Source organism: Carcharhinus amblyrhynchos, unplaced genomic scaffold (genome assembly GCF_965287045.1).
Source record: "Carcharhinus amblyrhynchos unplaced genomic scaffold, sCarAmb.v2.hapA chromosome_111, whole genome shotgun sequence".
Lineage (NCBI taxonomy): Eukaryota > Metazoa > Chordata > Chondrichthyes > Carcharhiniformes > Carcharhinidae > Carcharhinus > Carcharhinus amblyrhynchos.
In genome coordinates, this window is record NW_027649851.1 from 539,495 (window position 1) to 566,753 (window position 27,259).

At 44.9% G+C, this 27,259-nt stretch overlaps 1 protein-coding gene across 1 annotated transcript in view; it reads right to left on the bottom strand.

Moving 5' to 3' along the window:
• Window positions 1-615: 615 nt before the first annotated feature.
• The window catches only part of LOC145338622 (NACHT, LRR and PYD domains-containing protein 3-like), a 31,630-nt gene continuing 4,986 nt past the window's right edge, over window positions 616-27,259 (bottom strand). Inside the window, exons 2-10 of the mRNA XM_080182998.1 lie at window positions 24,569-24,735; window positions 21,823-21,994; window positions 21,651-21,716; window positions 18,930-20,697; window positions 3,395-3,481; window positions 3,093-3,263; window positions 2,508-2,678; window positions 2,076-2,243; window positions 616-1,259 (exon numbers count right to left, since the gene is read on the bottom strand). Coding sequence (XP_080039124.1) covers window positions 1,133-1,259; window positions 2,076-2,243; window positions 2,508-2,678; window positions 3,093-3,263; window positions 3,395-3,481; window positions 18,930-20,697; window positions 21,651-21,716; window positions 21,823-21,994; window positions 24,569-24,735 — 2,897 coding nt within the window. The 3' untranslated portion in view covers window positions 616-1,132. The remainder of the gene's footprint in view (window positions 1,260-2,075; window positions 2,244-2,507; window positions 2,679-3,092; window positions 3,264-3,394; window positions 3,482-18,929; window positions 20,698-21,650; window positions 21,717-21,822; window positions 21,995-24,568; window positions 24,736-27,259) is intronic.

Consider the following 27,259-nt stretch of genomic DNA (forward strand, 5'->3'; position numbering starts at 1 on the left):
GTGTTTCTCCACCAGGCCATAGTGACTTGGCAGGCATTTTGTCTCTTTCAGATGCTTATTCTTTCACTATCAGATGGCCTTTTCTACCTCATGCCACGTTTGGGTTGTGCTGAGATGGTGGCAGCTGCATTGTTGGTGTCATTCTGCAGCACATTCCTACCTACTGAGCTAACCAATCCACACAATGTACAAATACATAGATATCTATTCATATTCACATAGATCACTTCCCTGTCACAAGTTATGAATGTCATAGAACGTAGAACATTACAGCGCAGTACAGGCCCTTCAGCCCTCAATGTTGCGCCGACCAGTGGAACCAATCTAATGACCCTCTACCCTAAGCTATTCCAATGTTATCCATATGCCTATCTACTGACCATTTGAACGCCCTTAAAGTTGGCGAGCCCACAACTGCTACAGGCAGGGCATTCCACGCCCTTACTACCCTCTGAGTAAAGAACCTACCTCTGACATCCGTCCTATAATTACCACCCCTTAATTTAAAGCTATGTCCCCTCATGTTAGCCATCACCATCCGAGGGAAAAGGCTCTCACTGTCCACCCTATCTAACCCTCTGATCATCTTGTATGCCCCAATTAGGTCACCTCGTAACCTTCTTCTCTCTAACAAAAATAACCTCAAGTCCCTCAGCCTTTCCTCATAAGACCTTCCCACCATACCAGGCAACATCCTGATAAACCTGCTCTGCACCCTTTCCAATGCTTCCACATCTTTCTTATAATGCGGCGACCAGAACTGTACGCAATACTCCAAGTGCAGCTGCACCAGAGTTTTGTACAGCTGCAACATGACCCCACGGCTCCCAAATTCAATCCCTCTACCAATAAAAGCTAACACACCGTACGCCTTCTTAACAACCTTATCAACCTGGGTGCCAACTTTCAGGGGTCTATGCACATGTACACCGAGATCTTTCTGCTCGTTGACACTACTAAGAGTCCTTCCATTAGCTCTATATTCTGTAATCCTATTACTCTTTCCAAAGTGAATCACCTCACATTTTTCCATATTAAACTCCATTTGCCACCTCTCGGCCCAGCTCTGCAACTTATCTATGTCCCTCTGCAAACTGTAACATCCATCCTCACTGTCTTTGGCAGTCTGCCATCAGGTTACTTTCACAAATCCTTTACTGAACATTGTTGTGTACACTCCCACACAGAGTCCTGGTCTGTGATTATTCAGTGACTGAAGATAGTTGGATCCGTGTGGACTGAACTTGTTTCTCTGCAACCTGAAACACAGTGATTAATATCCATCACAGGTTAATCATCAACGATATTCATACAACACAGGAGTGTTCTTTGTTTTATTAATGAGCAGTAAATCAGGGTCTGAGGATACACCATGATCCAGTCTGGACTCCTGATCTCTAGACTGCAGAAAGGAAGAACTTACCCCAAAAACCTGGACACCAGACTAAACAGGAATAGGTGCAGCAATCAAGTGGATTGTATTTGCGTCTGTCTAATATAGAGTCTAAATGTTTATTCAGATCCACAGGGAAGTAATGCAGTGAGGGAGGGAGGATCATTGAAGTGAAAAGATTATAAATGGATTCAAAGTGAGTCTCTGGAGAGAATGAGGGAAGGGTTAGAAAATATGGGGAATGAGTGGTCACGTTTAATTAACATTTCTCAGAAAGATGTTGAAGTGTTTTTATTGCTGAAGGTTCCTGTTCACGTTCTTATCTGGAGCCGCACAACAGGAGCTGAACAAAGAATCTAGGTTGAGACTCTGTACAGGACTGAGGGGATGCTGAACTGTCAGAGGTGCTATTGGTTGGATGGAGGATGAGTAAATAGGTGATCATCCTGTTTCAGATAATGTTAAAGGTCCCATAGCTCTGTTGCAAGAGGAATAGCGAGTTCTCCCAGTGTCCTGTTCAAAACTCTTAACCAATATCAGCGGAAAAAGATTAGCACAAAATTTACCTCCCTGGTCTTTGTGGGATCTTGCTGTGTGTGTAAGGTGATTCACTACATTCTTTCTCTCAGTTGCTCAGTGAAGTGGGTGGAAGGAATACTTTCTTGAACATGGATATACTCACCTGATCTCACGGAGATAAGTGTGCCTCTGGATCAGGTTCTGAAGAGCACAGATGGACTGGTCTGTGAGCAGATTGTTGGACAGGTTCACCATTGTCAGTGATGTGTTTATAAAGGGAATCCTGGTCAGTTCCTCTGTGTAGATAACTGAGATCTCATTACCCTCCAGTCTGCATGGATCAGAAATAACATATATATTAACAGAAGAGCAAGTTATATACACAAGAGTAGGTAGAGATAGTGGCAGGGAAAGTGTGGAATGGCAGTAAATTGGTGTCAAAATGAAATGCACTTCATGCTCAGAGCTTGTATACAACCGCAAACACAGCCATGGCCACACGTGTACACGTGCACACACCCGCAGGCAGACATACGTATAGGCGTAGACACCCATGCATACACAAGTACATACAGCCACACACACATTTACTTACTCCAATGTTTGGATTGGACAGTTTTGCTGACTCAGAGTGTTAGTTAACAGTTTAAATCCCATGTCTCCCAGTTTGTTGTTGTTCAGATTTAAGTTTGTCAATGATTGGTTGTTTTTGAGAACAGAACTGAGTTGATCAATGATATAACCTCGAATCAGATTCTCACAGAGCCTGGTGAAGAAAACAAACAGTGTTAATAGTTACTGTATTAGAAAGTTTTTCCACACACAGGAGGACAAAGGCAGATTAACTTAATGTTCCTTTAAACTAAGATAAAGACAGATCAAGAATTGAAGGGCACAGGTTTAAGATAATTGGTTAAAGAAGCAAAAGCGATAAGAAAATGAACCTTTTCACACAGCGAGTGGTTCAGATCTGGAATGCCCTGCCTGAGAGATTGGTGGAGAAAGGTTTAATCAAGACATTGAAGAGGGAATTAGATGATTATTTGAAAAGAAACAATGTGCAAAGTTCCACAGAGAAACCAAGAGAATAGCACCAGGTAAAATGTTCATTCAGAGAGATAGTATGAACATGATGGGCCAAATGGCCTCATTCCATGCTGTTATAAGTCTGTGAACTTACTCCAGAGTCTGTATTTTACAGTGCCAGCTGTTCAGTGCCTCACACAGGTATTTCACTCCAGCGTCTCCCAGTTTATTCTTACTCAGATAAAGCTGTGTCAGTGATGAATTGCTGGTGAGACCCATTGCAAGTTGCTGAGCATCTGTATGAGACAAACCATTGGAACACAAGCTGTGGGAGTGAAACACAGTGAATTGGGGAGTATGTTAACACTGGAACAGTAAGATTATATATAAACAACTCACACAAGTATTTCTTATCACAAATACACATTCAGATAATGTACACAGTGTATTACTTACTCCAGTGTCTGTATTTTACAATCTGGTCTCCTCAGTGCAGCTGACAGCAGTTTGACTCCTTCTTCAGTCAGATTATTGCCCCTCAGCCTGAACACAAACACACACAGGCTCAGAGACCAGCACTGTGCACTCTCATTTCCACCACGTTAGATCAGCTTTACCTCAATAAACTCAACCATTAACTTCCATTGTATTTGAACAACAAATATAAAAATATCAGAGTGAAATCTGTTCAGGATGCAGTTATATTGATTAGTGTGGGGACAGAGAGAGTGAAACCGGACAAGTGTAAAGGACACGAGCTGTTGTGGAAAATTGCAGTTCAAGAAGGAAGATCCAGAGGTAATTGTACATGGATTTTCCAGTCCAAACCACAGGGATTGAGTTTTACCATCCAGATATTAATGGTCACCTGGGCAAAACACAGAAAGAAGAAGATCACACACCCTGACAGAACCTGACAGATTCCAGTCCCATTGTTTCACATGCTGGAAAATCCTGGTGGATTGTGTTACAATCTGTCAGAATTTCTCTTCAGTGTTTCAGGCAGGTAATCATATCACTTTATCCGTCATATCCCTCTACATCCATCCTATCTCTTTTTGATCCTATTTCTCTATGGTCCTAGTTCTCTCTGTTATTCCTCTCAATCTGGTATCTTCTTTCTATCCTGCTGCCCACTTTAGCCTCTCTCTCTTCATTTTCTCATTGTAGGATTAGAGACTTTTTAAACTCAAGGAAAGTTTAGATTTGGGGAGGTTTAACTTAAATATTGTAGATTGTGGGCACAATCTTACTAAAAAGATTTGAAGTGTCGCATGAGTGAGAAAACAGGAGAGAATGGCGCTGTTTTTTTTTTGACGAGCTGCGAGTCACAATCTTACAACACTTAGTGCAAAGAATGTGATTCTCACCAACTGGGGTGGGAGAAGGGGGAGTCTGATCTCACTGGAGAAGCTGGATCCTGAGTTCCAGAGGTGCCATTGCGCAGGCACCCCAATTTCCCAGTCTACTGGGAGACCTCCTGCTGCCCTCGCGTCATCCACCACATGGACATTGAGACCCCCACACACCTGCGGGGATCTCACCCCACAACCACTCCATGGAAACTGGACCACCCCCTCACCCTTTCCGGATCACCACCTCTGCAGATTCCACCATTTTCCCATCCACCTCCCATCAGCAACCCTGCAGAGTTGTCTTGCCCTCCCTCTCCTCCTCCACACCAGCTGCCCATCCATTACAATGAAACAGCCTGCAGTGATTCTCTTCAGAATGTACTTTCAGTCAAGTAACTCACCCAAACTGCCTGCAGCTGAGCTCCTTAACAAGAGAGAGCTTCACATAAGTTCCAATGATGGACATAGAGGCAATCACACATCTTGGAGAACTACACCAAGGTTCACTGAGAGCTGGGCCATCTGCTAGATGCTTTGGAGGGGAGGAGGGACACTTCTTCCCCCAGACAAGTGATGAACCAGGGATTGGTACAGCTTGAAAGGCGAAGGCAGTCAGTGCCCTTGCACTGGCACGTAGGACAGGCCACCAGTGCCAGTACAGATTTTGTCCTTGCATCAGTCCCATATGTGGCACTTCATCCACCCTTGACACCCCGTGGCTTTTCAGCACCTGACCCCCAAGCACCTGTCTCCAACCCCTCTGGCATCCCTGTCATAGCCCCCTCTTGGCTGAGGCATAGTCCCAGCCCTGACACAGACCTAGACACTCGCTGCCCTTCCAGCTATCAGGCTTTCAGTGCCCCCTTCCATGCCCACAGGAGAAGATGGTCCATAACCACCGGGAGTGGGAGAAGACAGGGGGTGCAGTCCCTGAGCTCAGAATCCATGCCTTTTGAGGAGAGCACCATGGATCTGGCAGAGGAGAGCACAGGACCATGAGGGGCAGCCAGGTCGACCTGTGACAGAGAACTGAGCATCCAGCAATAATTCAGCTAAGTAGCAAGCTGCCCAAATACTTGTCTCTCTCACACTTAAACCTGGTGCCCTATGTTGCAGGAAATGACACCGATGCACTCGGCCCGTCTGTCATCACTGCCTCCTGCTATCCTCACCGAGATGCCCCATGACAGCTCGGAGGAAACCTCGGAGGGAAGCCTGAGGAAAGCTTTGAGGCCAGCACCTGTTGGTTGCCACAGACATTGGCTGCACCATCCAACAGCACAGATACTATCACCTCAGTGGGACAAATTAGTGGTGAGGCTTCAGGGTCACTCTCTGGTGCGCATGACACAGCCACTGATGTACATTAGATGGAAGAGGAAATGTCTGAGGCCTCTGGCACATCAAGGTCTGCTGGAGGCAAGGATTCAGCTGACCCCAAACCAGATGCCACATCTCCCGAAGCTGTGGAAATGCAATAGCAGAGCCAGGGAATGCAGCAGGGGCAGCAACCATTGGGGGGAGTACCAGGAGATATTCCCAGCATTGTGAGGTACCCAAGCCAACACTAGAAGGACACCCACTGTTTCAGAAGGAGTTACTGCAAGGACACCCACTGTTTCAGAAGGAGTTACTACAAGGACACCCACTGTTTCAGACGGAGTTGCTGCAAGGACACCCACTGTTTCAGAAGGAGTTACTACAAGGACACCCACTGTTTCAGAAGGAGTTACTGCAAGGACACCCACTGTTTCAGAAGGAGTTACTACAAGGACACCCACTGTTTCAGAAGGAGTTACTGCAAGGACACCCACTGTTTCAGAAGGAGTTACTGCAAGGACACCCACTGTTTCAGAAGGAGTTACTGCAAGGACACCCACTGTTTCAGAAGGAGTTACTGCGAGGACACCCACTGTTTCAGAAGAGGTTACTTCAAGGACGCCCACTGTTTCAGAAGGGGTTACTGCAAGGACACCCACTGTTTCAGAAGGAGTTACTGCAAGGACACCCACTGTTTCAGAAGGGGTTACTGCAAGGACACCCACTGTTTCAGAAGGGGATACTGCAAGGACACCCACTGTTTCAGAAGGAGTTACTGCGAGGACACCCACTGTTTCAGAAGGAGTTACTACAAGGACACCCACTGTTTCAGAAGGAGTTACTGCGAGGACACCCACTGTTTCAGAAGGAGTTACTGCGAGGACACCCACTGTTTCAGAAGGAGTTACTGCGAGGACACCCACTGTTTCAGAAGGAGTTACTGCAAGGACACCCACTGTTTCAGAAGGAGTTACTACAAGGACACCCACTGTTTCAGAAGGAGTTACTGCAAGGACACCCACTGTTTCAGAAGGGGTTACTTCAAGGACACCCACTGTTTCAGAAGGGGTTACTGCAAGGACACCCACTGTTTCAGAAGGAGTTACTACAAGGACACCCACTGTTTCAGAAGGAGTTACTACAAGGACACCCACTGTTTCAGAAGGAGTTACTACAAGGACACCCACTGTTTCAGAAGGAGTTACTGCAAGGACACCCACTGTTTCAGAAGGAGTTACTGCCAGGACACCCACTGTTTCAGAAGGGGTTACTGAAAGGATGCTGGTTGCTGCTGTTCCTGGAAAAACAGCACTTTACAAGAAAAGGCAGTTCAGCAGTTTTAGTGAAGTGGAAACCCCTTGATCCTGTCAGACTCTTTACAAAGATATCTCATGCTGGTTTACGACTTTGAAAAGAAAATGTCAGGAAAACTGTTTAAAAACTGACCATTTTTTTCTTTGAGAGAAAACAAGAAGAATCAACTGTTTGGATAAAGAATCCAACAGGCAGAATTCTCCCATCTGGGACGAAGCCCCACGGAGTGGGGAGTGGGAAAGGGAAAGATTTCCCTTTGTGGAGGTGACAGGAAACTGCCATATCTTCCATCCCAACTTCATTTATAGACCAATGGCGGTAAGGCAAAATTCTGTGGCAGGGGTGTATGATGGCATGAGACCCACCATCATATCTGGGTGCCACATTGGAAAGTTGCTCAACATCTCTGAGCCAGCATTGAAGAAAGAAGATGGATCTCTAGGAAGACCCTGGAAGATGGACCTCTTCAATGGCAGTGAATCTGGAAAGTCCACCTGTAGTCACTAAGCCCCCTAGCAGCTGTAATCGTGATCTGGGGTCCAACATTGCTGGCAGACTCCAACCCAAACTCCAGAGGCAACTCCTTTAATTGTGTTGGTGAGTTCTGACTTGTGAAGAACATGTTGTTCCAGGCGGTTCTGGGCCGGTGTTCCTGCTGGTGTCCTGGAGAATGGGAAGCGAGGGAAGATTTGGGGCATCATCTGATGTAAATCAGTTTCACACCAGCCTCCAGTGGGATTCCCGATCCACTGTGGCAGGCACCAACGGAAGATCCCACAGGAAATTCACAGTGGCAGGAAAACTATTTTAGGCCTCCCACCAAATTCCACCCCGCCCTCCCCCCGTCACCATTGAATCTGCCAGTGAGGCCATGGGAGAATTCTGCCCCAAAGCTCCAGAAGCAGCTAAAAGCTAAAAGTGAATGGAAGCTGCTCAGTGTCGTGCGATTGACTAACTGCAAGTTTTCTGTGAAGACTGCCTGAAAAGTAGTGTAAAAGACACCAATAGTTACACAGACCAGGGCTGAGAGAATAACCGTATAACCCGGGCATCTGTTCAAGGACAACATCATCTTCCCTTTTCCCTTCAACCATTGACTTTTCACCTTCTACAGAATTCCTCTATTTCATAATGCTTTTTGGTGTGTATGAGTTTGCGTATTCAGTAAGAGTAATTATTATACTTCCATATTTACTGTATATTAATAAGCTTTGTCTTTCTACTTGATAAATCTGGTTTATAATGAACTTATAATTCTGTTATTTATTGAAGAAATCTTCGTATTGAGTGGTCATTCTGAGACTAATAGCTAAATTACATATTTGGTCCTATAACCACCTGGGGAAATCAGTTCAACATGTAGCTCCTATGAGTAGTCAATACCACTGTGTACAGAAGGTGGATAGGATGCGGTAGGTTGTGAACTACTGGAACTCAGAGTTCAGATTAGGGTTCGGAGAGGTATTTCCACTCATCCTGAATTGACCAAGGCCTGAATTGTTAGTCCGTTGGGTGTGCACACTCGATGGGCATCCAGCTGCGAATGGCCCCAGAGCACGAGCTCACGACGATCGCTCAATTAATGAACAGCCAAAGTGAAAGATGCATTGGGAAGGCTTAGCACTGCCAGGGACAGTGAGCAGAAAGGGGCAGCTGAGAAAAGGGAGGTGCCAGCTGGCCCTTCTGATGGCCTCTCTCAATGGGCAGTACAGCAAAGCAGGCTCATGGAACTGCAAACTGACATGTAATGCACACTAATGGAAAATGCTGCAAAGAATATCAGGCAGCACATTAAATACAAACCTTAGTCCCCAGACACCATTTTAAATTTTATTTCAGCTCTGACATTTCAGCCTGAGGGTGCAGCTAAAACATAAAGACCAACTGACCAATCGGTCCACCCACCAATTATAGAAACAGATGGGCCAGTTAAACTTTGCCTTTCTATTTGATAAGTTGTGTACTGAAAAAACTTTATAGAATCCCAACAGTGCTGAAGGAGGCCATTCAGCCCATCAAGTCTGCACCAACTCTCTGAAAGAGCATCTTACTCAGGTCCACACCCTGCACCTATCCTCACGCATTGACCATGGTCAATCCACATCTTTGGTCACAAAGGGGCAATTTAGCATGGCCAAATCACCTAACCTGTACATCTTTGAAGTCTGGGAGGAAACCAAAGCATCTAGAGGAAACCCATGCAGACACAGGGAGAACGTGCAATGTTCACACAGTGACCTGAGGCCAAAATTAAACCCGGATCTCTGGCGCTGTGAGGCAGCCGTGTTAACCACTGTGCCACTCATTCTGGACATTGAGTGTTCGTTCTGATATTAAATGGTAAAGCACATATTTGGCCATTTAGCGAGCTGGAGAAACCATTTCAATATGTGTTGTGAGCGGTGGAATATAGTGGGATTAGTCAGACAGTGTGCTCCTCTCACTGTAGAGCAAGTGGATAGGATGTGAAAGTCAGGAGAGTCAGCCTTACAGACCCAAACAAAATGGTAATCTGGCAAGAAACACACAATGTGCTGAGATCAGGTATGTTGTTGACTGAAAAAAAATACTAACAAAGAGAAGGGGAGAGTTGGGATTATGGTCTGGAATTGTCAAGTCCAAAAGGCTGTAAAGTGTCTGATTGAAAAATGAGGAGTGAGCCAGGAGGGAGAGGGGTTGTCTCAAAAAAAATCCTAAGGCCGATATTTTACCACCTTGATTCCAGGTGGGCGCGGCTCACAAAACAGAAATGTCTGTTGGCCTCAGGCGGGATTTTACAATCTCACCTGAACGAGATCATAAAATCCTGATGTTAATGTCAAATTTGTGTGAAAACTGGAGTAAATCACACTCGTTTTTCAGCAGGATTTTCAAAATGGATTTCCCACATTCTGTGTACAGTGAGTGAACCAGCGTGAATCACACTGAAATTCAGTGGGTGGGCCCTATTCCCACTGGAGAGGCCGGCAGCATATCACTGAGCGGACCACAGAGCATTCACCAATCTGTCAGCGCTGAGATCGGCCCATGCACAGTGACCTGTCTGCCAGCCTCCTGATTGCTGGCCAGCCCCCCGATCCTGCATAGCCGGTCAAGCAATACCCCCCTGTGGTCCGATCACTGGCCCCCCGACATGTCCGAGCCCAGCCCCAACCCCCTCACATCTGCCCTCTCCCACCCCCAGCCCACCTCAATCCCACTGCCCTCCCACATTGGCAGTGTCCTACTCCCTGCATACCCAAGAGGCAACATGGCACTGCCCAACAGATATCACACAGTAAGAGGGTGGGAGCAGAGGATGTAGAAGGATAAAAAAGAAAGGGGCTTCTGTAAGATTGGCTGCCTCTGCTCGGGTTTTGTTCAATCAATTTAGATGTAGAATTAACTTTCTCAATGGGGAGTAAATTTGTTAGTAATTGTAATTGGGTGTTTTAAATACATTGTAGTTTTAAAGGTACATGTAATACCTTTAATTAGTCCACACATATAAATATATATTTTCTGTACATTTTAGAAATTAAGCAAATAAACTTTGATGCACAGTTACAGATGCTCCTTTGATACCAAGCAATGTTAGATACAGTCCTTAAAGCACCCAACTGTTGGAATCACAAGGCCATAAAGGAGATTTAATTGCCTCACCCAGTAAACACCTAGTGAGATGGATTCACTGGTATTGCTACAAGTGCTGGCCAAAAAGGGCCGTAAGATGTCCCGAGCTAAGCTCCAACTGCTATCTGAACCAATTCACTATTTGGGCCATGAACTCTTTTGTGATACCTGTCAGCTAACATTTGATCGAGTGAAGGTTAAATACCAGACTCCTTTACCAGTGACAAAAAGGGAAATGAAACAATTTCTGGGAATATCCGGATAGTGCCGACAATGGATTGTTAACTATGCAGAGTTAGTGCGTCCCCTCATAGAACATAGAACATTACAGCGCAGAACAGGCCCTTCGGCCCACGATGTTGCGCCGACCAGTTCAAAAACAATGACCCTCTAACCTAAACCAATCCCTTTCCATCCATAAACCTATCCACGGATCTCTTAAACGCCCCCAAACTCGGCGCATTTACAACTGCAGTAGGCAGGGCATTCCAATCCCTCACCACCCTCTGGGTAAAGAACCTACCCCTGACATCCGTCCTATAACTACCCCCGCTTAATTTAAAGCCATGCCCCCTCGTGCTAGCTTTCTCCATCCGAGGAAAAAGGCTATCACTATCCACCCTATCTAAACCTCTAATCATCTTATATGTTTCAATAAGATGGACATCTCCTTACCCTCTAAACCTGAAACATTACAATAGACACAGGGTGTGGAGGATGCCTTCACATCTCTCAAACAGTCCCTCATCTAAGCACCAACATTAGGCCTCCCTGATTGTACCAAGCCTTTTAAACTCTACATTCATCATGTCGGCTTCGCCCAATTGTCTTGACTCAAAAGCATGGGGACAATCAATGGCCTGTTGCTTATTTTAGCACTCAATTAGATCCAGTAGCCCTACGTTTACCAGGGTGTCTACATATACTGGCTGCAACACATATTACGCAGTCCAACAAGCACAAACTGTTACCTTGAATAACCGAACTGTATTGCATGTCCCATGTGGTGGAAATATTGCTGTCTAAATGTGCTACCCAGCACCTGACATCGGCCAGTTCAAATAAGTATGAAGTTGAGTTCCTATCTAATCGGGTTTGACTTTCCAGCGCTGTTCTTCCTTGAATCCTGCTACACTTCTCCCAACAATTGAGGACGGCACTCCTCATTGCTGCGAGACAGTGACTTAGATAGTAACAAAGCAATGGACTGACATCAGTGAGATTCCAGTGCACAACCCCAGGGATGATATATTTTGTAGATAAGAACATAAGAACATAAGAAATAGGAGCAGGAGTAGGCCATCTGGCCCTTCGAGCCTGCCCCGCCATTCAATAAGATCATGGCTGATCTGTCGTGGCTCAGTTCCACTTTCCCGCCCTCTCTCCATAACCCTTAATCCCCTCGCTTATCAAAAACCCATCAACCCGCGTCTTAAAAATATTTAGCGAGGCAGCCTCCACCACCTCAATGGGCAGAGAATTCCAGAGATTCACCACCCTTTGAGTGAAGAAGTTCCTCCTCAACTCCGTTCTAAACCGCCCCCCCTTTATCTTGAGGCTGTGCCCCCTAGTCCTACTGTCTTTTTTGAGCGGGAAGAGTCTCTCCACCTCTATCCTATCCATCCCATTCATCATCTTATACGTCTCAATGAGATCTCCCCTCATTCTTCTAAACTCTAACGAGTACAAGCCTAGTTTATTCAGCCTCTCCTCATAGCTCAACCCCCTCAACTCCGGTATCAGCCTAGTAAACCTCCTCTGCACTCCCTCCAAGGCCAAAATATCCTTGCGCAGGTGCGGCGCCCAAAACTGCACACAGTACTCCAGCTGCGGCCTCACCAATGCCCTATACAGCTGCAGCAAGACCTCCCTACTTTTATATTCAATCCCCCTCGCTATGAAGGCCAGCATCCCATTCGCCTTCCTGACCACCTGCTGCACCTGCAGGCTGGGTTTTTGCGACTCATGGATCAGTTTTAAGGGATAAACGTGGTCAGCCCCAAGCCGGCTATGCTATTGTCACACATCACTGCATAATCGAAGCTGCAGCTTTACCAAATACTTTATCCGCCCAGTAGACAGAGCTGTTTGCTTTAACCAAGCATGTATTCTGGCTACAGGACGAACTGTCCATATTTCCACTGACTCACGGTATACATTCGGAGTAACCCATGATTATGGATGGATTTGGAAATTCCGAGGATACCTAACCTCAACTGGCTCAACAATTAAAAATGCTGAACAGGTTGATAACCTCCTACATGCCATATGGTGCCCCTAGGAAATTGCACTAATTAAATGCCAAGCACACACAGGTCACTAAGATGAGATTGTGTTGGGCAATGAAAGGACTGACAGGGCTCCACCAGGGGTTGCTATCTCAGACACAACACTCCAGGTGTCTGCTTACATCCTTAAATGCACCAAACCCATTGATCACCACCCACAATTAATGATGTACTGGCCTCACAATCACAGGCCAGCACTGAGGAGGTGTTAGCCTGGGCACAAGATCAGTGCAATAAAACACCTGAGGGAGTGTGGATTCACCACGATGGCCGTGTGGTGGCACCCAGATCCTTACTCCCGTGGATTTCCCACTTTGTTTATACTTGCACACATGCAGACAAAGAGGGGATGGCAGACTATATTTTATAAACATGTTACGCATCAAGTATTTTGGCAATTGCAAAACAAGTTAGTGAAAGATGTGTTACCTGTCAAACCATAAATGTGGGAAGACAGAAAAGGTACAGGCTGCCCTCCCCGCATCCCCCCCCCTCCCAAATCCAACAGGACCCTTTGTAAATCTGCAAATGGATTTTATTGAATTAAGTCCCGTACATGGGGGGTAAGTATGTATTCATAATTGTAGATGTATTGTCTAGATGGATTGAAGCCTTTCCATGTAAAAACAATGATGTTATGACTGTTGCTAAATATTTGCTACAAGGAATTGTGTCACGATTTGTCATACCTGTACCGATAATGGATCAGATTTTACCGGGACAGTTATGAAAGAAATGTGCTGAGCATTGCAAATTAGTGAGTATTTTCACTGCAGTTATCATCCACAGACAGCTGAGGGGCAGAGAGATATAATGGAAAGCTGAGGAACAAGCTGGCAAAACTGAATGCTGAAACTGGATGAAAATGGGTTGAACTGTTACCCCTCTGGCATTAATGGTAATGCGGTCAGCAACAAACAGAACAGCTGGGCTATCACCACACAAAATCGTTATGGGACGAGCCCCCAGTGTTTGCCTTTTTCTGCACCACTTACTGTTAAGCAGATGGATGTCCACAGAATGGAAGAAAATATGCTAAACTATTTGGATTGCACGAACAAAATGTATTTCTAGTTTCCATTCCCAGGTAAAGGAAGCTCAGGCTGATCCCACAGAAGGGAGGTGCCACAGCTTAGAACCGGGTGACTTCATTTATGTGAAGGTGTTTAAAAGAGAGAATAATCTTCACCCAAGATTTGAGGGCCTCTCTCAAGTCTTGTTGACCACCAACACTGTGATCAAGGTGAAGGAAAGACCGACATGGATCCAGGCATCTCACTGCAAGAGGGCTCCAGGTCCCGAGGAAAAGGAATCATCAGCCTCACCAATGGAGGAAAGTGGACATTAAGACTCTATTTTATTATGACATTTATAATATCTGTATTGTCTGAATTGTACAAAAATACCTTCATACACATGCCATACACCTATACCAAAGATAGCAATGCCTCCAGCTATTGGTCGTGTACACATGTACTGACACACTTGAAGGGAGATATTCCTTTAAGACCAATTCCTTCCAATGAATCAGAAACAGCAGAATGGTGGCTGAATCAGAAAAGGTCACTCAAAATCAGAACAATAGTATTTCTTAAGGAGGGAGTAAGGGATAGCAAGGAACACTGGGAATGAGCTGGGCATGCTATGAATAAATTAAACCTAATTATAACCTTTCTCAGAAGCCCCCTGTCTTGTTCCTTACAGACATCACAGGACTGGGGAGAGCCAATGGGACAATTTGTCTGGTCAGTATTTAGACAGGTGAGTGAAATGCAGGAACAAGTAAGTTTAACCATTCTCTGATCCTCACATCTGCAAACACTATAACTGAAGGAAATGGTATCCGTTTACAAACCTTAAATGGAACACACTTTATGTGTGGACACAAAGCCTATCTCTGGTTGCCATTAAATTGGGAAGGGTCATGTTACTTCAGATATGTAATACCTTATATCCATCATTTGCCCTCCCTAACACATCAGCCCCTTTATCGATCAAAACAAGCCCTTACAGAAACCCAACAATTCTTCTCTACCCTTTTTCCCACTGTCAGAGTGAGATTTACCTCAGTCAAAATAGTAGAAATTAGCTAAATTACTAGAAGTGGTGGCAAATGATATTACAAAAGCTATAAAAGGATTAAGCAATGCAATAACAGCCGTAAGAACAGTGACTTTACAGGATAACCTGAGATTACTTTTAAGCTGAAAAAGGTGGGACATGTGCTACAATAGGGTTTGAATGCTGCACATACATCCCCGACCATTCTGAGGAAATAGGTAGCTTCATGGACCATATCCCAAAGGAGGTTAAGAAGTTTAAGGAACCAGATTCCTGGGGAATTTTTGGTTAGGAGCAGTAGGTAAGTCCCTAGTACACGGGGAATCATATTGTTGGCTGTTATCTTTACACAACGTCTGGTATTTTCCATGATAAAGTGTTGCTGTGCACGGCTTGGAAATGCAGTTATTCCAGGAGCTGCAGCCACTATGATGACAGGAACAACTCCAGAACCCTCAGAGAATGTAGTAGAAAAGGAAATGGGGACTTTACAAGATTTGGTTAGATTGAAATTCTTGCCTTTGAGAAGGACAATAGGGGGGAATGTAGAAAGATAGAGAAGAAAGGGCCACTATAAGATTGGCAGAATCTACTTGGGGTTTTTGTTTAATTAACTTAGATGTAGAATTAACTTTCTCAATGGGCAGCCAGTCCGTTAGTAATTGTAATGAGGTGTTTTAAATACTTTGTCGTTTTAAAGGTACATGTAACACCTTTAATTAGTCCATACATATAAATATATATCTTCTGTATATTTTAGAAATGAAACAAATAAACTTTGATGCACGAGTGCCCCTTTGATACTAAACATGTTAGATACATTCCTTTAAAGCACCAAACTGTTGGAATCACAGGGCCATAAAGGAGATTTAATTGCCTCACTAGAAACTTTATCAGAAACGACTGATACAAAAGTGAGTTTTAATGAAGCTGCCTTCACAGTTTGTAATCAAAACAGAGTCAGAAAGATATTAATGTCTTCGCTAATGAAAGAGTTATGGGAGGGGACTTAATTGGAACTGACAAGATGGTAACAATGATTGAAACTGTAGGTAATGATAAAAAGCTCAGTCATTGAATTGATAAGCAGTATACACCTGTGTTTCATTAAGTTGGCGATAAACAAAATTTGTGGAAATAAATAGTGATGTCTTGAGGAGTGTATATATTACAGAGAAGGAGGTGCTGGAAGTCTTAAAGTGCATCAAAGTAGATAAATCTCCGAGACCTGATGAGATGTATCCCAGGACATTGTGGGAGGCTAGGGAGGAAATTGCGGGTCTTCTAGCCGAGATATTTGAATCATCAATAGTCACGGGTGACGTGCCTGAAGATTGGGGAGTACATATGTTGTGCCTTTGTTTAAAAAAAGCTGCTGGGAAAAGCCTAGGAAGTACAGGCCAGTGAGCCTGACTTCTGTGATGGGTAAATCGTTGGAAGGTATTTTGAGAGACAGGATCTACAGACATTTAGAGATGCAAAGACTGATCAGAGACGGTGAGCATGGCTTTGTGAGTGGAAAATTATGTCTCACAAATTTAACTGAGTTTTTTGAAGGGGTGACCAAGAAGGTAGATGAGGGCAATGCAGTTGATGTTGTCTACATGGACTTTAGCAAGATCTTTCTGCGTGGTAGGTTGTTGCATAAAGTTAAATCTCACGGGATCCAGGGTGAGGTATCTAAATAGATACAAAATTGGCTTCTTGACAGAAGCCAGAGAGTGGTTGTAGAGAGTTGTTTTTCAAACTGGAGGCCTGTGACCAGTGGTGTGCCTCAGAGATCAGTGCTAGGCCCACTGTTATTTGTCATTTATATTAATGATTTGGATGAGAATATAGGAGGCATGGTTAGTAAGTTTGCAGATGACACCAAGATTAATGGTATGGTGGACGGTGAAGAAAGTTATCTCCAATTGCAATGGGATCTTGGTCAATTGGGCCAGTGGGCTGATGAATGGCAGTTGGAGTTCAATTTAGACAAATGCAAGATGATGCATTTTGGTAGATGGAACCAGGGCAGGACTTACTCAGTTAATGGGAGGGCATTGAGGAGAGTTACAGAACAAAGAGATCTAGGGGTACATGTTCATAGCTCCTTGAAAGTGGAGTCACAGGTGGACAGAGTGGTGAAGAAGGCATTCGGCATGCTTGGTTTGAATCGGTCAGAACATTGAAGACAGGAGTTGGGACGTCTTGTTAAAGTTGTACAAGGCATTGGTGAGGCAACACTTGGAATGCTGTGGTCACTTGGAAAGTTCTGGTCACCCTATTTCAGAAAGGATATTATTAAACTAGAAAGAGTGCAGAAAAGATTTACTAGGAAGCTACCGGGACTTGATGGATTGAGTTATAAGGAGAGGCTGGATAAACTTGGACGTTTTCCCTCTGGAGCACAGGAGGCTGAGGGGTGATCTTATAGAGGTCTATAAAATAAGGCACAGGTCAGCTAGATAGTCAATATCTTTTCCCGAAGATTGGGGAGTCTAAAACTAGAGGGCATATGTTTAAGGTGAGAGGGGAGACATACAAAAGAGTCCAGAGGGACAATTTTTTCACACAGAGGGTGCTGAGTATCTGGAACAAGCTGCCAGAGGTAGTAGTAGAGGTGGATATAATTTTATCTTTTAAAAAGCATTTAGATAGTTACATGGCAATGATGGGTATAGAGGGCAGTTGGGATTAACTTAGGGGTTTCAAAAAAAAAGGTGGCATGGACAAATTGGGCTGAAGGGCCTGTTTCCATGTTGTAAACCTCTATGACTTACGGCTATAACTGGGGAATATCCTGAAGGCACATCCCTTAGAGATTCAGTTAACTTCATTTCACTGACAAGGCCATAAAATGTTCATGGCTTTTGTAGACCCCCCCTTTATCTATTAAAGGATGCCCATGTGAGACTGTTTTAGTAAAGATGCTTTGTGAGGCTGCTATCAAAATAGAGATATGATGTCTGACTAAGAGATTAGAGGACAGGCTTCGGGATGATTTATCGAGGTACCCACGAGGTATTATGATCTCGTGGATCAGGGTTGTTCAGCACTTTTTCCATTAGATCAATATGTAAAGGATGTCATTTGTAACACTTTTGATTGGATTGTGAGAAACTGACTGTAAGCTGCAGAATAGTACAAACCAGGATGATTTTCTTTGTCTGGTGAAGTGGTGTCTCTGGCCCATTGTGACGGGAACTGATTCCCTTGGGAGCAAGTAAAATAAAGATTGGGGGAGCAGGGGTGGGGGGGAGGGTGGAGGGGTGGAACATCTGGGCTGGCCAGGAGAGGTCGGGAGGCAAGTGCCTGGGGGTGGGGGGGTGTCGGAGTGGCAGTGATGCAGGGTCCCGGGGCTGGCCAGGGATTGAGCTGGTCAGCAGTCGGGAGGCTGGTAATGCAAGGCCACTCCATGTGCCAATCTTGGCACTGATAGATCGGCACATTTGCAGTGACCTGCTCAGCGCAGTGCTGCTGACCTCTCCAGTGGGAATAGGCCCCCTCACTGATTTTCCGTGTGAATCTACGGTGCTCAGAGTGTGGGAGATTCATTCTGAAAATCATGCGAAGAAAATCAGTGGGGTTACTCCAGTTTTTATGTGAGTTCAGCACTAAGAATTCTTTGACTTTCACCCCCAGAATCTTTACCTTGGCAGGTTAGCCAATCTGGTACCTGAAGGACCAATGGAGTCGAGGCACAATGTTGTTTGGAAGGAAAGGTAAGTACAACAGTTCAGGATTGCTGATAGACTCATACCCGAATGATGAGAGTGCTGATCAGGAGATTCTCTGTGTCTCAGTCATTGCTTCCTCAATGACTTTTCAGATCAAAGTAAGCTCCTTAAAACCATTACCTCGAGAAAGAAATTCACTCCCTGCTTTTCACCTATAATATGGGTATGAAAAATCTGACTTCACACAATTTACACACAGATCTCTTCCTGATAGGGGAGTGATAGATCCTGAGAAGGAAGGAGATTAGGAAACAGGAAAGTAGAAAACCAGAAAATCAAATGACTGAAACAAGAGTGAGAGAATAATCTACGGACATACCTGAGCCATTTGCGTTTGTGTAGAACAGGTGCCAGTCTCTGGATCCCTTCAGTTCCCAGGCAGCAGTTATTGAGGTTAAGCTCCAGCACCTCATCACAGTGACTAATGACAGCCGCCAGCACAGAGCAGTCCATAGGTGTCAGTCGGATTGCAGTGTAGGGAAAGTCATGACCCAGTGCGAGTATTCCTCCTGATCCCACAGTGTTCCGCATTAACCCTGTGTTCTGTAACTCAGACAGATAATAGAGTGATTCCAACAACTTACTCCTTGTGTCTTTCCTCTGTATGTTAAGGGTATTGCTGAGATTGTTCTCAGTTTGTTCCTTCACCCAGTCAATCACTCTGCAGATGGTCTGATGAGGAAGGGGTCCCAGGATCTCTCCGAGTATCCGAGCTGAAACTGACGAGGCGAGACCGACCATAAATCGGAGGAATGTCCTGAATCTGTCACCACGCTCAGCAGCAGAATCCAGGAGCTGTGTCAGATTCTGTGGATCCACAGTCAGGTATTTAGCCAGAGCTGCTACAAACTCCTGGAGGATGATGTGAATGAATGAGAAGATGGGTTGAGACATATCTGTGTCGAGATTTTCTATCAGAAACCCTGGCAAGGTGTGTGATCGCTCCAATCCGAAATTATTTAACTGCTTCTCATTAAAATGGATGATATTATCACAGATTCCCATGTGGGCCATTTCACCAGCTTTAATTACCAGGTCACGAATTTGTCCAGGACTGAGAACATGATGTTTATAAATGTTGAATTGATGGTTTTTGAAAATGTTTGAGATGTAAGTTGCAAATATCTGAGTAACTGTTGTAGGGAGAGTTTCCTGTGTCCCCTGCATTCGTCTCAATCCTGGAGCCAGTGAGTAACAGATGATTCTGCAATAGGAGGGGTTGTCACACATGGAGTACAGGATGTCATTCTGTTCCAGGTGGGTGAAAGCTGCTTCTGCCAGGCTCTGATCTCCAAAGTATTTCTGAAAGTACTCCTTGCGCTGCTCCTTTAAGAAGCCCACAATCTCTGCCCTCAGATTAATCTCAGCCTCTCTCAGTGACTCCAGTTCAGTCTGGCGGGTTGTGACCAGCACTGAACAGCCTTTCAATACTTTCTGTTGGATCAGACAGCGTACAATATCAGACACTTCACATTCACAGTCTGGGTGGAAACACTGGTGCTCAGGGAGTGAGTTTCTCTTTGAGTTTGTGAAATCTATCTTCTCCTTAAACTCCTCTAAACTGTCCAATATAAAGAGCAATCCCTGTGGATCCTCCCAGAGATGTTCAATCTCATTCCCAAAGTGAGGATATGAATCCAGGATCAGTTTCTTGATACTCGTTCTGCCTTTAATGTTGCTGAGGTCTCGAAATCTGAAGAGGAACACAAACTGGAACTGTGGATATAGTTTCCCGTCTGCCCAGTCACAGACAATCTTCTGGATCATGGTGGTCTTACCAATTCCAGCAGGACCACTGACAACCACAGTCCCAGACACGCTGCTTTTCCCAAAACTGCTCCTGAAGAGCTGACCGATTCCCACTGGTTCCCTGTGTGTTTTGATCATCTTCCTCTGACCTTCCTCATGCCTTTTCCCTCTTACTGTTAGATCAAGTCTTGAAACATTCTGATCAGGGTCTGAAACAATGATGATCTGTTCGGTATATTGATCTTTCAGGGGGATTTTAAACTTTTTCCCACCAATGACATTGATCAGTAGATTCTCACTCTTTTCATGAAGGAATTTTTTGTGTTGCACCTGGATTTCTGAAATGAAAATTGAAATTGTTATCAATAGTATAACACGGAGTAGAATAGTATAACATGGGTGACACAGTGGTTTGTACTGTGGTCTCTCAGCACCAGAGACCCCAGTTCAATTCTGGCCTTGGGTGACTATGTGGAGTTTGCACATGCTCCCCATGTCTGCATGGGTTTCCTCCGGGTGCTCCGGTTTCTTCCCACACTCCAAAGATGAGTGGGTTAGGTTGTTTGACCATACTAAGTTATTCCTTAGTGTCAGGGGGATTATCAGAGTTAATTTGTGGGGTTACAGGGATAGGGTCTGGGTGGAATTGTTGTCGGTGCAGGTTCAATGGGCCGATGGCTTCCTTCTGTACTATAGGAATTGTATGATCTTATATTTGTTTTGATTTATTATTACCACATGTATTAATATAACAGCGAAAAGTATTGTTTCTTCACGCTGTACAGATAAAGCATTCCATACATAGAGGTAGGAAGGAGAGAGTGCAGAATTTAGTGTTACAGTCATAGCTAGGATATAATAGAACAGGGACAGAAAATAATCCGAAAGGCTAATGAAATGTTGGCCTTGAAAACTAGAATACAAGTTGGTCAAAACCATATCTCAGTTATTCAAAACCCTGGTTAGACCACAGGTAGAGAACTGTGAGCTGAAGAATATATTGGCCTTGGAGGAAGTAGATTTAGCAGAATGATTTGCGTACTCCGAGGGTTCAATTACGAGGCGAGGTTACACAAACTAGGAATGAACTCTCTGGAATTTAGAAGGTTAAAGGGTTTGATTTGTCAGAGTTTAAGATGTTGAGGGGAAGTCGGAGAACCAGAGAAGGCCATTGCCCCGTGGTACAAGAAACCGGAACACATGGCCACATTAGTGTGTGAACGGGAATGAGTCTCTCAGTTTGCTAACTGAAGATCATTCTCAGGGAACCAATGCTTTTCTGCAGTTTTACCTTTCAGATAATTGGACACTCTGGATTCCATTTGACTCTGCCTCACTTCCATTGGTAGACTTGCTCCTATTAAAATAAGTTCCATTATTTACAATTCACATTTTTTCCATGTATAAACAGAATTCTGAATATTCTCATCTTAAACTTGAATACATTGAGTGTTACTCCACACCTTTATTTTCAATCTCTTGCAGTATCTTTCTCAGTTTTGGATAATTAGGCATCATCTTTACAAAGCTTTCCCACATTGCTCTCGCTGCCTGAGCTCCAGTCTCCATCACAGTATCCAGGAGAAGTTTAGAAGCTTCCCGCTGACGCCCGTCTCTCGCCAGCTGTTGGATTTCCTGGAAAATAACAGGCTAATCATCACCATGAGGGTCAGGAAATCTCTGGTCATTATTTGGTCTGAGTGAGTGTAGTGAGGATGTGGAGATGCCGGCATTGGACTGGGATAAGCACAGTAAGAACTCTCTCAACACCAGATTAAAATCCAACAGGTTTATTTGGTAGCACAAGCTTTCAGAGTGTCGCTCCTTCTTCAGGTGAGTGCAGTGAGCCAGAATTGAGAGAAATTCTTTCAAAAATGAAGCATGAAATTATGGCCCAATTGCTGGATGGATAAACAATTAATTATTGTTGAGATGCAACAGACAAGTGTTTAACAGAGTTTCCCGGTGTGTGGTGTAACTCTGTGTAATATGACTAGTGCATTGAGACTACACTGTCGAGTGAGTGAGTGAATACCCAGGTATACAGTGGTCAGGAGGACTTGCCCTGGGACTCCTCAACCTTGACTCTGGACCACATGAAGCTCTGACATTGGGTCAAACATGGGCAAGGAATACTCTTGCTGTTTATTCCTTCCTGCCCTCAATGCTCTTGTCAGCTGATGAATAAGTATTCCTCCATGTTGAATATCACTTGGAGGAAGCGCTGAGGGTGACAATGGCACAGAGTGTTCTCTGGCTGGGAGACTTCAATGTCCGTCAGCAAGAGTGGCTGGGTAGCACCATTACTGACTGAATCCAAATGACAGAGCTGCTAGCCTGGGTCTGTGGCAGGATGGGGGGACAAACAGGCTTCATCCTCACTGACTGAGCCCTAAATGACAGAGCTGCTAGCCTGGGTCTGTGGCAGGATGGGGGGACAAACAGGCTTCATCCTCATTGACTGAGCCCTAAATGACAGAGCTGCTAGCCTGGGTCTGTGGCAGGATCAGGGAACAAACAAGGCTTCATCCTCACCAATCTAGCTGCAATGCTTCTATCCATGACGGTACAGGTAGGAGTGACTGCCATCATCAGTCTGTGAAGATCATTATACTTCGTGACATAAGCATTCGTTAGAGTGGATTGAAGATAAAGTTTCGAATTAGGCACCCATGTGGCATCAGCAGCACAACCTGCTATCAACCATAATCTGTAATCCCATATCCCAGCATATCCTCCAACTGTACCATTACCATCAGACAAAGTATTAACCTTAGTTCAATGAGGAGCGCAGGAAGGAATGCCGTGACGGCACCAAGCATACCTAAAAATGAGGTGGTAATCTGGTGAGGCTACAGAACAGGACTACATCCACACTAAACAGCGTAAGCCGCACGCTAAATAAAGAGCTAAGTGATCCAAACACCAAGGAATCAGATATAAGCCTTGCCGTCCGGCTATATTCGTTCATGAACGGTGGTGGACAATTAAACAACTCACTGGAGGAGGAGGCTCCACAAAGATCCTCAATGATAGAGGAACACAGCACATTCGTGCAAAAGATAAGGCTGCACGGGATTGAAAATTAGATAGGAATGGGCCTGGGCCTGTTTTTTTTCCCCCACAGGTCAGGAGAAAAGGAACAGTTAGACAGGGAAACAGTGAAGCTGTGAGTGGAAGGTCAAAGGAGAGCCAAAAAATTGATTTTGGAGCCAATCAGAGAGATTTTGGGGATCGCTGTGAAAGCGACTGGGATAAGACAGCAACTGAAAGGGACTTTGGGCCAACGACCAAATAAAGGAACTGAATCACCATCTGGGGAATACAGAGGACTGAGAGACTGGGGAGCTGAAATCAATGCCAGTTATATTTAATGCTGAGTGCTTGCAATTTTATGAAATTCTTTTTGCTGTTTGGAATGAAATGTTTTGATTGAAATTTGAATTTTGATTGAAGTATTATTCACTTGTTAATTAATATTTGAATTACATTGGTGTGGTTTGATTGTTACAGCGAGAATAGAAAGTGGAATGTTTTTGATGGGTTTATTTCGAGATTCCATTCTTTTCACACTTTAACTGTCTCTTCAGGAATGATGATATAGTAAAGGGAAGGAGGTTGGTCTTGGACTGCACAGTGGAGAAGGGGCAGCCGAGTCTAAAGGGGGAGAAGGGTGAGGGTTAGGAGGTCACTGTGGCCTGGTTTGGGAGCCTAGGGTGAAACTCTCCTGTCCCTCTTCGCCCGCAAGCAGTGCTGAAAAGCTCCCTGGATCTCACTGACTGTCCTTACCATGCTGCAGCTGGAGGCTTTCCCAAAACCCAGGATAACCATCAGTTAAATCTGATCGATACAAGGCTACCAGCCTCAGTAACATCATTAAAATGCAATCAGTGTTGCAGGCTGCGGTTAGTGAACCCAACAATTGTTCTACCAAAGATGGGAGATCAGTGAGTTATACACACTTCTATTCTACAGCCTCCCCCCAATCACACCCACACACAAAATGCCTCCTTCACTGTCATTATCGACTCTATTGAGGAACGAAGGTATCTGTTAACCATGTGGACAAACTAACATCTTCAGGAAAGAAGAGAACAAAATTGCCAGAAAGACAAATCTGCGTTAAAGAAAGCTAGTGTGCTGAAACATCAGTACTGTTTAAAACAATGATTAGCAAACGATTACATTGAGGATTTGTATTCTACATACCTTATAGCAACGATCATTCGACTTTACTTCACTTAGTATCATCAGGCTGACACCTTCCACACGTCCCTCAATGACTTCTTCTATTCTCTGTCGGTAGAATTCAGTGACTTTGCGGAGCTGAGTGTCAGTGTAACCTCTCAGAGTCTCTCTGACAGCAGCACTGTTACCTGGAAACACAGTAAAAATAAACTCCATTACAAACAATGGCACATCACTGATTTCACCCATACTGAATATGATTTAAATTGGATGTTGTGAGGTCTCAGGGTGACAGCATCACTGACAATGTCTCATTTATTGCCCATCCCAGTTGGCCTTTAGGTTGGTATTGAGACTTCTTGCTGCTCTTTCCAATTCCATCAACCTCTTCCCTATCATCAGCAAAGTGATGGAGGGTGTCATTGGCAGTGCTATCAAGTGGCAGCTCATAATAAATTTACTGGAGTTCTATGAGGATGTGTCTAGGGCGGTGGATAGAGGAGAGCCGGTGGATGTGGTCTTTCTTGATTTTCAGAAGGCGTTTGACAAGGTGCCTCACAAGAGGTTATTGCAGAAGGTTAGGGGACATGGAGTTGGGGGTAGGGTGTTAGCGTGGATAGAGGACTGGTTGTCAAATAGGAGGCAGAGAGTGGGGGTCAATGGGTGCTATTCGGATTGGCGGATGGTGGCTAGTGCCTCAGGGGTCGGTGCTGGGCCTCAGCTATTTACCATTTATATAGATGATCTGGAGGAGGGAACTGAGTGTATGGTGTCGAAATTTGCTGATGACACCAAGATTGGTGGAAAGGCAAATTGCGCGGAGGGTGTGGAGAGTCTGCAGAAGGATCTAGATAGGCTGGGCAAATGGGCCAGGAACTGGCAAATGGAATTTAATGTTGGCAAGTGCGAGGTGGTCCACTTTGGTAGGAATACTGGTAGGAAGGATTATTACTTACGTGGCGAAAAACTGCAGCAGGCTACGGTGCAGAAGGACCTCGGGGTCCTTGTGCATGAGTCGCAAAAACCCAGCTTGCAGGTGCAGCAGGTGGTCAGGAAGGCGAATGGGATGCTGGCCTTCATAGCGAGGGGGATTGAATATAAAAGTAGGGAGGTCTTGCTGCGGCTATATAGGGCATTGGTGAGGCCGCAGCTGGAGTACTGTGTGCAGTTTTGGGCACCGTACTTACGCAAGGATATTTTGGCCTTGGAGGGAGTGCAGAGGAGGTTTACTAGGCTGATGCCGGAGTTGAGGGCGTTGAGCTATGAGGAGAGGCTGAATAAACTAGGCTTGTACTCGCTAGAGTTTAGAAGAATGAGGGGAGATCTCATTGAGACGTACAAGATGATGAATGGGATGGATAGGATAGAGGTGGAGAGACTCTTCCCGCTCAGAAAGGACAGTAGGACTAGGGGGCACAGCCTCAAGATAAAGTGGGGGCGGTTTAGAACGGAGTTGAGGAAGAACTTCTTCACTCAAAGGGTGGTGAATCTCTGGAATTCTCTGCCCGTTGAAGTGGTGGAGGCTGCCTCGCTAAATATTTTTAAGAAGCGGGTTGATGGGTTTTTGATAGTCAAGGGGATTAAGGGTTATGGGGAGAGGGCGGGAATGTGGAACTGAGCCACGACAGATCAGCCATGATCTTATTGAATGGCGGGGCAGTCTCGAGGGGCCAGATGGCCTACTCCTGCTCCTATTTCTTATGTTCTTATGTAACCTGCTCACGGGCACTTAGTTTGGGGTCACCACGGCAACTCAGCTCCTAACCTCATTACAGCCTTGGTTTAAACATGGACGAAGTAGCTGAACTCCAGAGATGAGATGAGAGTGACTGTCCCTGATATCAAGGCAGCATCTGATCAAGTGAGGCATCAAGGAGCCTGAGCAAAATGGAGTCGATGGAAATCAGGGTAAACTCTCTGCTGGTTATAGTCATGTCTGGTAGAAATGAAGATAGTTGTGATTGCTGGAAGTCAATCATCAGTTTCCCAGGATCAGAATTCCTCAGGATTGTGTCTTAGGACAAACCGTCGTCAGCTGTTTTATCAATTATCTTTGCCTTCCATCAGTAGGTCAGAAATGGAGCTGTTTGCTGATGGTTGTACAATGTCCATGTGGTAGTGTGGCTTCTTTTATACAGCTGGAGCCAATGGAGTGTGAGCGCGCAAACCTGGGCCAGTCAGGAGTAAGGAGGACCTCAGTTAGAGTCCGGGCATTTTTATGGGGAATTCCTGGAACTCCTGTGTAAATGTCAGGAAGTGTTTAAAAAGGGAACTTGTTTGGATAAAAGGGGTTAAAGGTGAAATATACTTGAATCCCAAGACTATGCCTAGGTTTATCCGAGCTCATCCTGTACCATACACATTGCATCAGAAAGTGGAGGTTAAACTGAGAATGCTGTTTGGGCATCATCAAACCTGTACAGTTCTCAGAATGGGCTACACCCATTGTCCCTGTCCTGAATCCAAACCGCAGTGTGAGGATCTGTGAGGGCAATAAGCTGATGTTACAGAGAGAAGTCCAGCTAGATCGTTCCCAGGATAGAGGACCTCCACGTTACTTTAGCCAGGGCCTCAGGTATACTAAGATAGACTTAAGTTATACATATCCAGAAAGTCAGTTGTGATTAAGGGGGTTATATCAGGACACCTGACTGCCATTTGGTCTCTTGTCAGCCTCTGCTATTTTTCAGTACACTATAGAGAGCCTGTTAC